The sequence below is a fragment of the Oenanthe melanoleuca genome, chromosome 15 (genome assembly GCF_029582105.1).
Source record: "Oenanthe melanoleuca isolate GR-GAL-2019-014 chromosome 15, OMel1.0, whole genome shotgun sequence".
Taxonomy (NCBI): Eukaryota; Metazoa; Chordata; class Aves; order Passeriformes; family Muscicapidae; genus Oenanthe; species Oenanthe melanoleuca.
The window spans coordinates 11,967,140-11,980,499 of record NC_079349.1 but is presented as its reverse complement, the minus strand read 5'-3'; the positions used below and the strand labels follow the sequence as shown (position 1 = coordinate 11,980,499).

Below are 13,360 nucleotides of genomic sequence, written 5' to 3'. Positions count from 1 at the left end.
CAGGCACGGGGGGCTTCCTGCTGGCAGGAAAAGAGGGGGATTTTCTGCAGCCTGGGAACAGGAACGTGGGGGCTGCGGCAGGGCTGGGCAGGGATTTGGGGACCGCTCAGCCCCTCCGTTTCCCCCGGGGCGGGCAGAGCCCCCCGCTCGCCCGGGGCAGGCTGAGTCAGGCCCGCGGGGGGTGAAGCGGAGCTTCCAAGCAACAAGTGGGGGCCGGGGGTGCCTCTGAGCTCTTTAATTGGTGGGGGAGCCGGGGGGGTGGGCGATGCTCCCCGGCAAGGGGAGGGAGGGGGGAAGAAAAGCCAGGCTGGAAATGAGGTTATATAAAAGATGTATGATTTGGAGAGCGGAGTGTCTCCTAATGAGGGCTGCACCGGCTCGCTCCACACCCATAAAAACCCTGGTTGGACGTCAAAGCGGATTCGTTTCGGTGGTGCTGGGATAAAGGGGCGCAGCGAGGACTGGCTCCCCCCCTGGCAGCCCAGCCGAGCCCAGCGCCGCGCCGGGCCCGTCGGTGCCGAGCCGCGGGAGGGATGCGGGGCCGGCCGCGGGGCCGGGGCCGGGCACGGCTCCTCTCCGCCGCACGGTAGGTGCCCCCCAGCCCCGCACCGGGCGCCGCTTCTCCGCGAAACTTTGCCGGGGCTGCGGGACCGTGCGCCCCGTCGGAAGCGCCGCCGCCGCCTCCGGGCACCGGGGGAAGGGGAGGCGACGGCGGGACCCCAGCGCTGCCAGCGCGGGGCTCTGCGGAGAGGGGAAAGGAAAAAAAAAAAAAAAAAAAGCCGCTTTGCTTGGCCCCCCACCTCCAGGGCACGCTGCGGGTGTCTCCCCCCGTCCCTCCGCACCCCGCAAAGTTCCTCGCCCTGCGGGTGGCCCCGCGGCGGCGGCTGCGGGAAGCGGAGCGTCCCTCCCCCGCAGGTCGGGGCAGCAAGCTGGGATGGGGCTCGGGGGCTGCAGCGGGGGAGGCACACGGCGTGCCCGGCCGGGCAGGGCAGCAGGAACGCGGGGGCGGCCGCGGGCAGCGAGCCCGGGACAGGCGGCGCTCTGCCCGGGGCGGGATGCGGCCGGTCCGGACGGGGCAGGGAGCGGGAGCGGCGCTCTCCGATCCGGGGTTACCGGGGCGTTCTGTGGGGAGGGCAGAGGGGCAGCTCCCCCGGGAGCGCGGGTTTCCCTGGGGATGCCGGTTCCCGGGAGAAGGCGGTTTCGCGGGGCGGGGGGCATTGTCCCGGGTGGAACAGCGCTGTCCCGGGTGGAACGCGTTGTCCCGGGTGCAGCGCCGTCCCGGGTGGATGAGTCGATCTGATCCCCCCCGCCTCTCCAGAGCTGTCCCGGGTACACGGTTGTCCCGGGTGGAGCAGCGCTGTCCCGGGTACAGCGTTGTCCCGGGTACGGGGTTGTCCCGGGTGGAACAGGGTTGTCCCGGGTGCAGCGCTGTCCCGGGTGGATGAGCCCATCGATCCCCCGCCTCTCCAGAGCTGTCCCGGGTGGAGCAGCGCTGTCCCGGGTACAGGGTTGTCTCGGGTACGCGGTTGTCCCGGGTGGAACAGCGCTGTCCCGGGTGGATGAGCCCATGGATCCCCCGCCTGTCCCGGGTGGAACAGCGCTGTCCCGGGTGGATGAGCCCGTCTATCCCCGCCTGTCCCGGGTGGAACAGCGCTGTCCCGGGTGGATGAGCCCATCCATCCCCGCCTGTCCCGGGAGGAACAGCGCTGTCTCGGATGGATGAGCCCATCTATCCCCGCCTGTCCCGGGTGGAACAGCGCTGTCCCGGGTGGGTGAGCCCATGGATTCCCCGCCTGTCCCGGGTGGAACAGCGCTGTCCCGGGTGGATGAGCCCATCCATCCCCGCCTGTCCCGGGTGGAACAGCGCTGTCCCGGGTGGATGAGCCCATCCATCCCCGCCTCCCCAGCGCTGTCCCGGGTGCTGAACTCCCGGCGCTCCCGAGCCTCCGGATCCCGACGGGGTTGGGATTGCAGGGTTACCCCGTGCTGGGGTAAGGAGCGAGCCCCGCCAGGTGCTGCCCTCGCTGTTTGCCCTGTCGCTGGGATGTCCCTGCTGTCCCCAGGGTGTCCTCATTGTCCGCGGGGCACTGGGGTGGGACCCAGAGGAGGCTCCCAGAGAGGCTCCAGCTCTCGGGATGTCCTGTTGGCGGCTGGCTCCTGCCCGTTAGGGAGAACGGGGGTTCAGCCCGGGTTGTTCCCCTTCCTCCTGCCCACCGAGGTGCCCTTGGACGAGCCGGGAATGCAGCGGGAGTTGCCGCAGGGATCGGGGAGGACAAGCCCTGCTTGCCCTGCTGCTGCCTCGGCCGGGCTCGCAGCCCAAAGCTTTCGGTTCTCACTGGCAAAGCAGAGGGAAAAGAGCTCTTTGTGCAGGCACATCTGGAACATCTGGAGCACCAGGGTGCGTGCGCTGCCCCGCCAGCCCCGGGTGCAGACATTTTCTCCCGGCGCTTCCAAGTTACGGCCGTCGGGAGGAAATTCTGGATCTGCCGAGTCCCCGAGGAGCGGATCCGCCTCTCCCTGAGATGGAGGGGAATTTTCTCTTTCCTCCCTTCCCTCCTTCCCGGGGGAGCAGGGGATGTCTGGCAGGGGGACAGGGGCAGCTGCAGCTGCTCTAAACACCAGCTCCTCTTCCTCACCCACATTCCCAAGTGCCAGCGGCTCTGGCAGACGGGAATCTACAGGGATGATCACACAGAAGCTGCAGGGAGGCTTTGGGAGCAGGGGGGAAATCACTCTCCGAGGAATTTCTACCTGCACCTATTGTTAGTTATCATTTTCTCTTCCAGGTCTCAGTGGGGAAGCGTTATTTAAAGAATTTAGGTTTGCATCAGCGATTTCCTCCTCCCTCTCTTTTCTCCCGGCTTGTATTTCCCAGAATATTTCCTTAAAGATGCCACAAACTCAGGCACAGACTCTGCAGTTTCAAATGTTTGCAAACAAACTCCGGGTGTGGAGTCTCTTCCCACGCAGCCGTGGGCTTGCAGGGGATATTTCCCTCCTCAGGTACCCGCTCTGGGAGAAGCATCCCACCCCTTCTGGAGCCCAGGAAAGGGACAATTAATTCCTGGTGCCCTTTGGATTCTGTTTTTTCCCCCTGCCAGCGCCACAACTGTGAGTGAGAGGCCATCTTAGAGGGGTTTGGGCTGAATCCTCCTTGGAATTCTCGTTTGGAATTAAGGTTGTGTGGCTGCTCTCGGGGAGGGCTTGGTTCTCCCTCACCCTCAGGGCCATTTTAGCCCTGTCAGATTTCCACCCCCCCCTCCCTGATTTGCTTGTGTATTTTGTCTTTTCCATTTCAGTGGTGTGTCTGTACAAAGGCTTAGGAAATCTGCCAGATTCCCTAAATCAGTGCCTGAAAACAACTATTTTTAGTAACTGATAAGTCACATGAGCTCAGCTCGCATAGATTAGCATTTACCTTTCCCGAGTAACAAGGATATTGTTTGATACTTGTTGATACCATCAATTTTCCCCTAAAGAAACCCAACCCCGATAACGAGGGGCCGGGTTGGAGAGGCAGCTCAGATGCCTTTGTTCTACTCCCACTGCTCCCATCGTATCTGTGTGTTAAATCAAATCTTTAGATGCAATCTGATCCCTCCAAAAATAAATGCATTGTGTCCCAGAGAGGCGTGTGAGCCGCTGTCTGGTTGAGGCTGGATAAATCTCGTTCCAAACGAGCTGTGTGTGAGAAGGGACCCTGGGCTGGGTGTGGGGTCTGGCTCGGGGTGTGGCTGTGGGTGTCACCGGGATGTGCAAACGTGTGTGTCCCTACAAAAACGAGGGCAGTGATGCCAAGGAAACGCTTTCTGTGGCTTCTCCTCTCCCTGACAATCCTGAAATGCTTAACGAGATCGAGCAATGCCCTTCCAGGAGAGGCTTGTCTTAATCCCATTTTCCAGAGTTTCAGGCTTATGTTCCCAGACGTGCTGGGAACGTGCAGCTCTTCCTCCCTTTCAAAGGAGCTCAGGGTTCTCCGAGCAGGGATTATCCTTCATCCCAGAGGAGCTTCACTGCCACATCTGGGACGAGGGCTCCGAGCTGGCCCCGGGGTGACAGCCTGCCCCAAATGCCAGCAGTATGAGCAGGGGCTTGGGGAGCCAAAACTGGGAAAAACTGGTTTGGGATCAGAGCTGGGGCTGCTGCAGCTTCCACAGAAAAGGGGAAAAACCCTGGGATCAGTGGGGTCCATCTCCATTTTTCTCCCCACACACAGTCCTGTTTTTTTTGCCACATCCACGCTCAGGGATGCTGCAGGGGTGAGGATGATGAGGCTGGTGCTGCTTCCAAGGATCAGCCTCTCTCCCAGCGGCAGCACCTTCAGCAAATCCAGGAGGCAGAAAATCCCACATCATCTCCCCACCTGAATCCTGCTGGAATTAGAGTCAGAGCCCTTGTAGGACAAGGAATGGGTCCCAGGAGACCCCTGAAAAACTTTGCTGCTGTTGTTGGTACTATGGCAACAAGTGCTAAGGCAAAGCATGGACAGAAACTCAGGGGAACAAATTATTCTCAATTTTCCCCTGGCACGTCCCTGAGGATGCCAAGGCAGAGAGGGCAAGAGCTCAGCTTTGGCTCCATGTGTCAGATCCATCCATGGGGAGGTGAGGAATCCTAATCCTGCCCCTTCCCATGCTGGAGAGGGATGGTAACAACCCTGGGGAAATCCCAGAGCTGTCTCAGGGGCAGGATTTCTCTGGGATCTGGCTGGGAGCTCTGGGTTGTGCCGTGAGGAGCCTGATCTTCTCCAAAGGGTTTCAAACAGGGCTATGAGTCACAACAGGATTTATTGGGAAATTTAACACCGTGCAAGAAGGATTTTGGGGTGTCAGCAGCAAAGGAGGGGATGTGAGTGGCAGAAAAGCACCAGGAGTTTATTCCTGGATGGACTGGGAGCTGGGAGCTCCATCCCTGACTTTATTGATGCTGGCTGGCAGCTCCAGAGCTATTACAGCTCCAGCCAACCTGCTGTGATTTTTAAATTTTCTTCTCCTTTTGTTTTTTTTTTTTTTTTTTTCCTCTTAAATGGAGCCCCAGTTCCCCTCTCGTGCTGCGATTGGATTGCCAGACCATCCATCAAGTGACATTTTCTCATTTCTTTCCTCCCCACCTATTTTGTCTTCCAGGACAAAGTGGCGGAGTGTTAACACCGCTCCAATTTGTCACGCTGGAGTCACTGCTGTAATTCCAAGCCTCTCAGAAAATAGATGGTGGCAGAATTGAGGTTTTACAGATGGGCCAAGCCCTAATAAGAACATCAGTTTAAGATGGGGTGAGCGGCAGAATTGACGCTTTTATCTAAATTCTGTTGGAGCCACACACCGCAGGCACCGGGAAAATATTGTGGGAAGCAGCAAAAGGGGAATGGCAGGCGTGGTGCAGAAATCTGCTCAGCCCTGAACTCCAAATTACAACAAAACCCTGGTTCTGGCAGCTAAAGAAAAAGGGGGATTTTGTCAACACAGTTGTCTTGGCAACATTAAAATGCATTTCGTGCGCTCGGCTCGGGTGGTGGCGGGTGGGGCGAGCGGCTCCCGTGAATTGCTGGAAAGTTTTGGGGTGGCTCTGCCTCCTCCAGCACTGCTGCAGGATGCTGGTCTGACTGGGATGGGATGGGATCAGATCAGAGCAAATGGAATGTTTGTGTTGGAAGGGTCATTTTAACTGGGCATTCCAGGCTTTCCTTGGCTGCTTCGTTCCCTGGAGAGGGGATGGACACCGAACCAAGTGCCAGGGTTTGGATCGTTGTGCAGGTCCCAGGGCTTGGAGGCAGATTTATCCCAACATGAGCAAACAGTTGTGGTTTGTTTTCCAGGAAACAGCCCCTGGTTAGAGGCAGATGAACCATTTGGGGTCTGGCCATGGATTTATTTCTATTCTATTGTCTGATTAACTGCTCTCCCTGCAGGAACAGGAATGTTTTGGGTGCAGACAGCCACAGGGAGGTGAGGGGGTCTCCAGGGTGGAGCCCTTGGATTTCCATCCCTTTGGCAGGGTCCTTGCAGAGGCTGCTGGTGTCCAGCTCAGGTCAGCAGGCACTGGCACCAGGGCATTGTACAGATGGCAAAGTGCCTCATTCTGCTCACTCCTGCTGGAAATCAGGTTTATTGGGGGCAGAGCAAAGTCCCAGCCCTGCTGGAATAATAATTCCCAACCAGACTCACTGGGAATGGGAAGGGAAAAATGGAGCCATGGTTTGGCTTTGAAGGGAAAATGTCTCACCCTTCCTGGGTGGATTTTGGGAAGGCTCTGGGGAGGTGGATAATTAGAGCTGGAGGTGGCCACCTAGAAGAGAAACAAGACAGAGTTAAAACAATAAATCAGGTATTTATTAAAGGCCAAGGATACACCTTGGGCAGTGCAGAGTGCAAAGCCTGGCAGAGGCTGCACCTGAGATGGATGATGAGTTTCTCAGATGGATATCAGTCTGGTCTGTATCAGAGGTTAATTGTCCACCCACAGTTTCCCCCACCCTGATTCACTTTTTTTTAATACTTTTTGTGCCTGGGGCTGTGTTGATGACCTTGGTTCTCAGTCCTGGAGGGATTGCTTAGTCTGACCAAAATGCAAAGAGAGCTAACTAACATTCTATATAGAGCTGAGAGTTATACACCAATGCAACACAGAATCTGAAAAACATAAAAGCTAAAACTTAAGGCATCAGAGGGATATTGTCTGAGCATTCCCAGGATGAAAAGGCCGTGGACAAGGAGACCCTGGGTGGGGCTGGAGCATGGAACTGCTGGCACCAGCGAGCTGCCTGCCAGGGAATCACCGAGTGCTCTCTTTTTGGAGGCACAGCCACGCAGGTTTGCAGGAACTGGGCATATGTTGCATCCCAGCGCTCCTCATCCCATCCACCGATGCTCCGTGGGTCGTAAAAATGAAACGGGCAGAAATCCATCAGCGCCAGGGTTCTTCCTCGAGCGCTGTAAATCCCAGGAAAGCTAATTAAAGAGGACAACGGTGCCCATTTAAAGCTGGCACGGAGATGCAGGAGCCATTATCACCGGGAAGACAGGGCTCCGAATGGATTTGTGAGGCTGAGGGCAGCGCGGGTGGTGAGAGCGGCTCCTGCCCGGCAGAGTGAGGAGATTGTGTTAAACAATCTCCCAAGATTGAATTCTCCTCCTTCGCTTTGCCTTGGAAATCAAATCATGCCATTAGCATTTGTACAGGAGTCCGTTCTTGGAATGTTATCTGGGTGTGTTTGTTCAGGCGGGCTCTGCTGCTCGTCCCTGGGAGCCTTCAGAGCAGGGATGTTCCCAGGAATTGGTTTTGGGAGCAGTTTGGTGCTGCCCCTCTGCAGGGCTTGCTGCTCTCCTCAGGTCTGAGTTTTGGGTTTTTGCTTTGGGAAGGGCAGGGAAACCAAGGGTGGCTCCATCCGTGGAGGTTTATTGCTGCTTTGCTGATGGATTTGCCATCTCCTGGCTCTCTTTTGGGGTGAAATAAGTGTTCCCACCCTGCTGAATCACCCTCCTGCTCTCACTGTCTTAAGGAGTTAGACCTAACACCTCCAGTGGCTTTTCACTGTCTGACCCGGCTCCGGGGTCCATGAAGAACTGGGAATCTGAGCTCAGCCACCCACAGGGTTGAGCTGCTTGGGTTCCATCCAAAATATGCCCCCTCTGGAGTCAGACCCCCGAGCTGGGTCAGCAGAGCCCTGACCCTCCCGGGGGAACCTTCTGAGCGCTCCTGGTGTCTCCCACCTCCCTGAAATTCTCCCTCCCCTCTCCAGTCTGAGTGAGTTTGTGCACGGCTTTCCAGCTGGAAAATAATCGGGCTCAATGATTACTATTAATAATCTTTAAGATTATTTTCCAACCTAAATGATGCCATGATTCGGTGAAAATCCTCCCTAAAGGAGCAGGAGGCTGAGGGGGCTTCGAGTCTGTCTGTCCTCTCTTTCCTTCCTCTTTTCTCACCTTCCTGACTCTGAAGAGCAGCAGAAAAAAAAAAAAAAAAAGACAAATCCCTGGATGGGTGTTGAGGTATTATCACTTAAAATCTACTTTTTTCTTCTCACCCCGACTGTAAGGAATGCTGAGGTGTGAGTTTGGGGACAGGGGACAATGAGCACCTAGAAATGCCGGCGTTTTGTGGGATTGCAGGCTGGGGACGAGCACACACAACAAATGACAAGCTTTTCCGTGGAAATAGCTGGGAATTATCCCTCTGGGAGAGGAGCGAGGGATTGAACACCGGGGTTTCTCAGCTCTTCCCAGCCAGCTCAGCAAGTCCCGCTGTAAGGTCGAGCGGCGCTGAAGGACATCCTCGGTCCAGCTGTGCAACATCTGCCCGTGTGAGCGGCTGGGGACAGTGACAGGGAGCGGTGCCTTTGAGGCGGGCACGGTGCAGAACGGAGCTGGCCCCTCGCTGGAAGCTGCTGCGCCGCTCTCCGGCTGCCTCCAGAGCCACCTTTGTCCCCAGTGCGTGACAAAGGATGAGCTCGGTGTGACTCAGCGCCCTGACTGGACGTCAGGGTGACGGCTGGGCTGAGGGAGCGGGGTCAGGAACATCCGAGGCTGGCAGGGATTCCCAAAGAGCCTGGAAAAAAGGGGAAAACTCGGCCGGGGAGAGAGAGCGAGGGGAAGGGATGGAGGGGTGGGAGGGGAGGAAAGGGGCAGAACCTGTCTGGTAGGAGCCAATTCCTGCTTTCCTCCATCTTCCCCAAAACTGGAACCTTTCCTGGCAATTAGGGCGTTAATTAACCCTTGAGGATGTGACTCGGTGGCGTTCAACCCTTTGCAAGCTGCTGCTGCTGCTCAGCAGGGGAAGGGCCACGGGAGTTAAACCCATCGCTTTGGGTTATGGATCTCGAATTGTTTTATTCCTAATTCGCTGCTAAAAAGCCGAGCCCGGGGTCAGCAGCATTCCTCACATGAGGATTAACGTGCCCAAGTGGCGCTGGTGTCCCTGCCCTGCTCCTCAGAGCCCTGTTTGTCCCATCTGGAAGCAGGACGGAGCTCCCGGCAGGTGCGAGGACGTGCAAGGGCTGCGCTGAATATGGGAAGAGAGAAAATCGTTTTCCTTGCCGTGTCAGTGCCTCCAGCAGAACAAATACCCTCTGTTCCCTGCCCAAAACTCAGATTTTAAAAAAGAAAAGAAGATGCTGGCTCGATGCAAAGCGTCAGGGCACAGTACTGGAGAAAAACGTTCTCCAGAGCATCTGAGAAACGCGAGGGGAGCGCGGAGAGGCTTTGGGAGCAGAAGAGACACAAGCCAAGCGTGGCCGTGCCAGAACAAGGGTCCCATCAGGAGTCAATGGGATGTGACTCCCCGGCTGCACGAGGCTCCCCCGAGATCCGGGCTGTTCCCTCCTGGAGCAGCTGGTGCGGGAACAGCTCGGAGCCGGATGGCGGGGCTGGGCTGGGGGAGTGCGAGCCTCGCCTCCTTCTCCCCATGCCAGGCTGCAAATCTGGGGAGAGGAGGAGCTGAGCGGCGATCCCTGCAGCCAGCCTTACGAGCAGTTGCTTTTAGGAATGTTTTCCTAACTCGGGAAAAGGAGCTGAGCGGCCTCTTCTATTCATTCCCTCGCTGTGCTCCTGCGGCCACCTCGGAGTGACAGCGCCACGGAACAGGTTTCCTCGCGGGCAGGGATGCCCGTGCCCTGTCTGCTTCTCACCCACCAGGTTGTTGGATGCTCTGGGGAACACGTGAAGGGCTCCTGAGCCGGCAGGAATCACGGCTGTGCGTGCGAGCCCTGCAGGGCGAGCAGTGCCCGAGCCTGGCTGGCCAAGCCGTGCCCGGGGCCCCTCCAGGGCTCCCCCCGCGGCCCCCGCCCAACAGATGGTGCCGGTTTTCGCAGGGGGAGGTGGAGGGAACAAAGCCCGGAGCGCTGCGAGGCTCAGCCTGGCTCCCGGCGCAGCTCCGGGGGTGACATCAGTGGGGACGGGGGGCCCGTGCCGAGCCCTGTGCCTGCCCTGCCCCGCTTATCGCCCTCCTTTGTTGGTTTTTCCCCTCCTTTCAGATAAAGAAGCCCTCGCCCCGTCGGCGGGGATGCCGGTGAAGCTCAGTGCCCGGCGCAGGAGCAGCGGCCGGCCGGGAGCTGGAATGATTCCCGCTGCGGGCGATGCCCAGCCCTGCCCCTAGCCCGGCTTCCCAGGGCTGAACTCCCGCTTTTCTCCTGTTGGGAGAGCAGTGCCACCGAGCATGCCGCACAGAGCCCCTCTGCAGCCGAAGCCCAGGGCAGCTTCCCAGTGAGCCCAGCTCCTCAGGAGCCAGAGTTGCCTCTTCCCAGCCCAGGCGCTGGGAAGCACCTCCGAGAGCGAATTTCGCTGCGCCCAGCGGGTGTCCCGGTCCTGGAGGAGGGGGCTGCCATGGAAGAGAATGTGTTCAGCGTGCAGCAGATCCAGCCCAACGTCATCTCGGTGAGGCTCTTCAAGCGCAAGGTGGGCGGCCTCGGCTTCCTGGTGAAGGAGCGCGTCAGCAAACCGCCCGTCATCGTCTCCGACCTGATCCGGGGCGGGGCTGCCGAGCAGAGTGGCCTCATCCAGGCTGGGGACATCATCCTGGCCGTCAATGGCAGGCCCCTGGTGGACATGAGCTACGAGGCGGCGCTGGAGATCCTGAGGAGCATCGCCTCCGAGACCTACGTGGTGCTCATCCTGCGCGGCCCCGAGGGCTTCACCACCCACCTGGAGACCACCTTCACCGGCGACGGCACCCCCAAAACCGTCCGTGTCACCAGAGCCCTGTGCCCGCCTCCCAAGGCGGTTGACTTGTCCAACCCAAGCCTTCCCGGCCAAGAGCAGCCCCAGCCAGCAGCCATGGGATCCCCGTGGAGCAGGGAAATCGGGAAGGAGGTGGAGCCCATGGTCCACGTTAATGGGGTTGTTCCCGGCGGCGAAGAGGCCGGCGAGGGCAAGGACGGGGCTTGTGCTCACTCGTGCCTCAATGGTGGCGTGGAAGACAATGAGCTGCTCAAAGAAATCGAGCCTGTGCTGGACCTGCTGAAGAGCAGCAGCGGCGGAGACGCGCCCTCCAAGGTGGAGACGCGGGATATAGAAGTCCAGGTGGACTGGTAGGTCCCTCAATATATTTTTTACCTTTGGTGGAAAGTGCTGGTTTTGGCTCCCCGAGGTGTTGGACGGCGCCTCTCCACAGCTGGCTGCTGCCTGGCACTGGGAACGGGAGATGGAGAGGGAGGGAGGCAAGAAAGGGGGAAGTGGTGAGGGGAGGATGGAAAACTGGGAGAAGACTGTGGAAGAGAGATGTAAGCATGGGGAATTGGGGAGATTGGGAGAAACATCTCATGGAAAGCTGAGCTGTGTGACGTGGTGGATCACGGGCTGGGCTGGGATACATTTCTGCTCCATGTCCTCAATTCCACTTGTTTTAAGTTGAAGCAAAATCCTGTGCCTCAGTTTCCCCACCTGCCAAACAAGGTCTGTGGTATTCCTGTCCTTGTCCTGCTTTACAAAGCTGTGGTTTGGAGCTGGGTTTATTCAGTACCAGCTTTACAAAGCTGTGGTTTGGAGCTGGGTTTATTCAGCACCAACTTTACAAAGCTGTGGTTTGGAGCTGGGTTTATTCAGTACCAGCTTTACAAAGCTGTGTTTTGGAGCTGGGTTTATTCAGCACCAACTTTACAAAGCTGTGGTTTGGGGCTGGGTTTATTCAGCACCTGCTTTACAAAGCTGTGGTTTGGAGCTGGGTTTATTCAGGACCTGCTTTAGAGCTCTTGTTTGGAGCTGGGTTTATTCAGCACCAGCTTTACAAAGCTGTGGTTTGGGGCTGGGTTTATTCAGCACCTGCTTTACAAAGCTGTGGTTTGGAGCTGGGTTTATTCAGCACCAGCTTTACAAAGCTGTGGTTTGGGGCTGGGTTTATTCAGCACCAGCTTTACAAAGCTGTGGTTTGGAGCTGGGTTTATTCAGTACCTGCTTTACAAAGCTGTGGTTTGGAGCTGGGTTTATTCAGCACCAGCTTTACAAAGCTGTGGTTTGGGGCTGGGTTTATTCAGCACCTGCTTTACAAAGCTGTGGTTTGGAGCTGGGTTTATTCACGACCTGCTTTACAAAGCTGTGGTTTGGAGCTGGGTTTATTCAGCACCAGCTTTACAAAGCTGTGGTTTGGGGTTGGGTTTATTCAGCACCAGCTTTACAAAGCTGTGGTTTGGAGCTGGGTTTATCCAGTACCTGCTTTACAAAGCTGTGGTTTGGAGCTGGGTTTATTCAGCACCTGCTTTACAAAGCTGTGGTTTGGAGCTGGGTTTATTCAGCACCTGCTTTACAAAGCTGTGGTTTGGGGTTGGGTTTATTCAGCACCAGCTTTACAAAGCTGTGGTTTGGAGCTGGGTTTATTCAGTACCTGCTTTACAAAGCTGTGGTTTGGAGCTGGGTTTATTCAGCACCAGCTTTACAAAGCTGTGGTTTGGAGCTGGGTTTATTCAGGACCTGCTTTAGAGCTCTTGTTTGGAGCTGGGTTTATTCAGTACCTGCTTTACAAAGCTGTGGTTTGGGGTTGGGTTTATTCAGCACCAGCTTTACAAAGCTGTGGTTTGGAGTTGGGTTTATCCAGTACCTGCTTTACAAAGCTGTGGTTTGGAGCTGGGTTTATTCAGTACCTGCTTTACAAAGCTGTGGTTTGGGGCTGGGTTTATTCAGTACCTGCTTTACAAAGCTGTGGTTTGGAGCTGGGTTTATTCAGCACCAGCTTTACAAAGCTGTGGTTTGGAGCTGGGTTTATTCAGGACCTGCTTTACAAAGCTGTGGTTTGGAGCTGGGTTTATTCAGCACCTGCTTTACAAAGCTGTGGTTTGGAGCTGGGTTTATTCAGCACCAGCTTTACAAAGCTGTGGTTTGGAGCTGGGTTTATTCAGCACCAACTTTACAAAGCTGTGGTTTGGGGCTGGGTTTATTCAGTACCTGCTTTACAAAGCTGTGGTTTGGAGCTGGGTTTATTCAGTACCTGCTTTACAAAGCTGTGGTTTGGAGCTGGGTTTATTCAGCACCAGCTTTACAAAGCTGTGGTTTGGGGCTGGGTTTATTCAGCACCAGCTTTACAAAGCTGTGGTTTGGATCTGGGTTTATTCAGGACCTGCTTTACAAAGCTGTGGTTTGGAGCTGGGTTTATCCAGTACCTGCTTTACAAAGCTGTGGTTTGGAGCTGGGTTTATTCAGCACCAGCTTTACAAAGCTGTGGTTTGGGGCTGGGTTTATTCAGTACCTGCTTTACAAAGCTGTGGTTTGGAGCTGGGTTTATTCAGCACCTGCTTTACAAAGCTCTTTTTTGGAGCTGGGTTTATTCAGCACCAGCTTTACAAAGCTGTGGTTTGGAGCTGGGTTTATTCAGCACCTGCTTTACAAAGCTGTGGTTTGGAGCTGGGTTTATTCAGCACCTGCTTTACAAAGCTGTG

At 56.5% G+C, this 13,360-nt stretch overlaps 1 protein-coding gene across 1 annotated transcript in view; it reads left to right on the top strand.

The window, feature by feature from the left end:
• Positions 1-13,360, top strand: part of NOS1 (nitric oxide synthase 1) — a 75,090-nt gene that overhangs the window by 14,195 nt on the left and 47,535 nt on the right. Inside the window, exon 2 of the mRNA XM_056504270.1 lies at positions 9,971-11,023. Coding sequence (XP_056360245.1) covers positions 10,320-11,023 — 704 coding nt within the window. The 5' untranslated portion in view covers positions 9,971-10,319. The remainder of the gene's footprint in view (positions 1-9,970; positions 11,024-13,360) is intronic.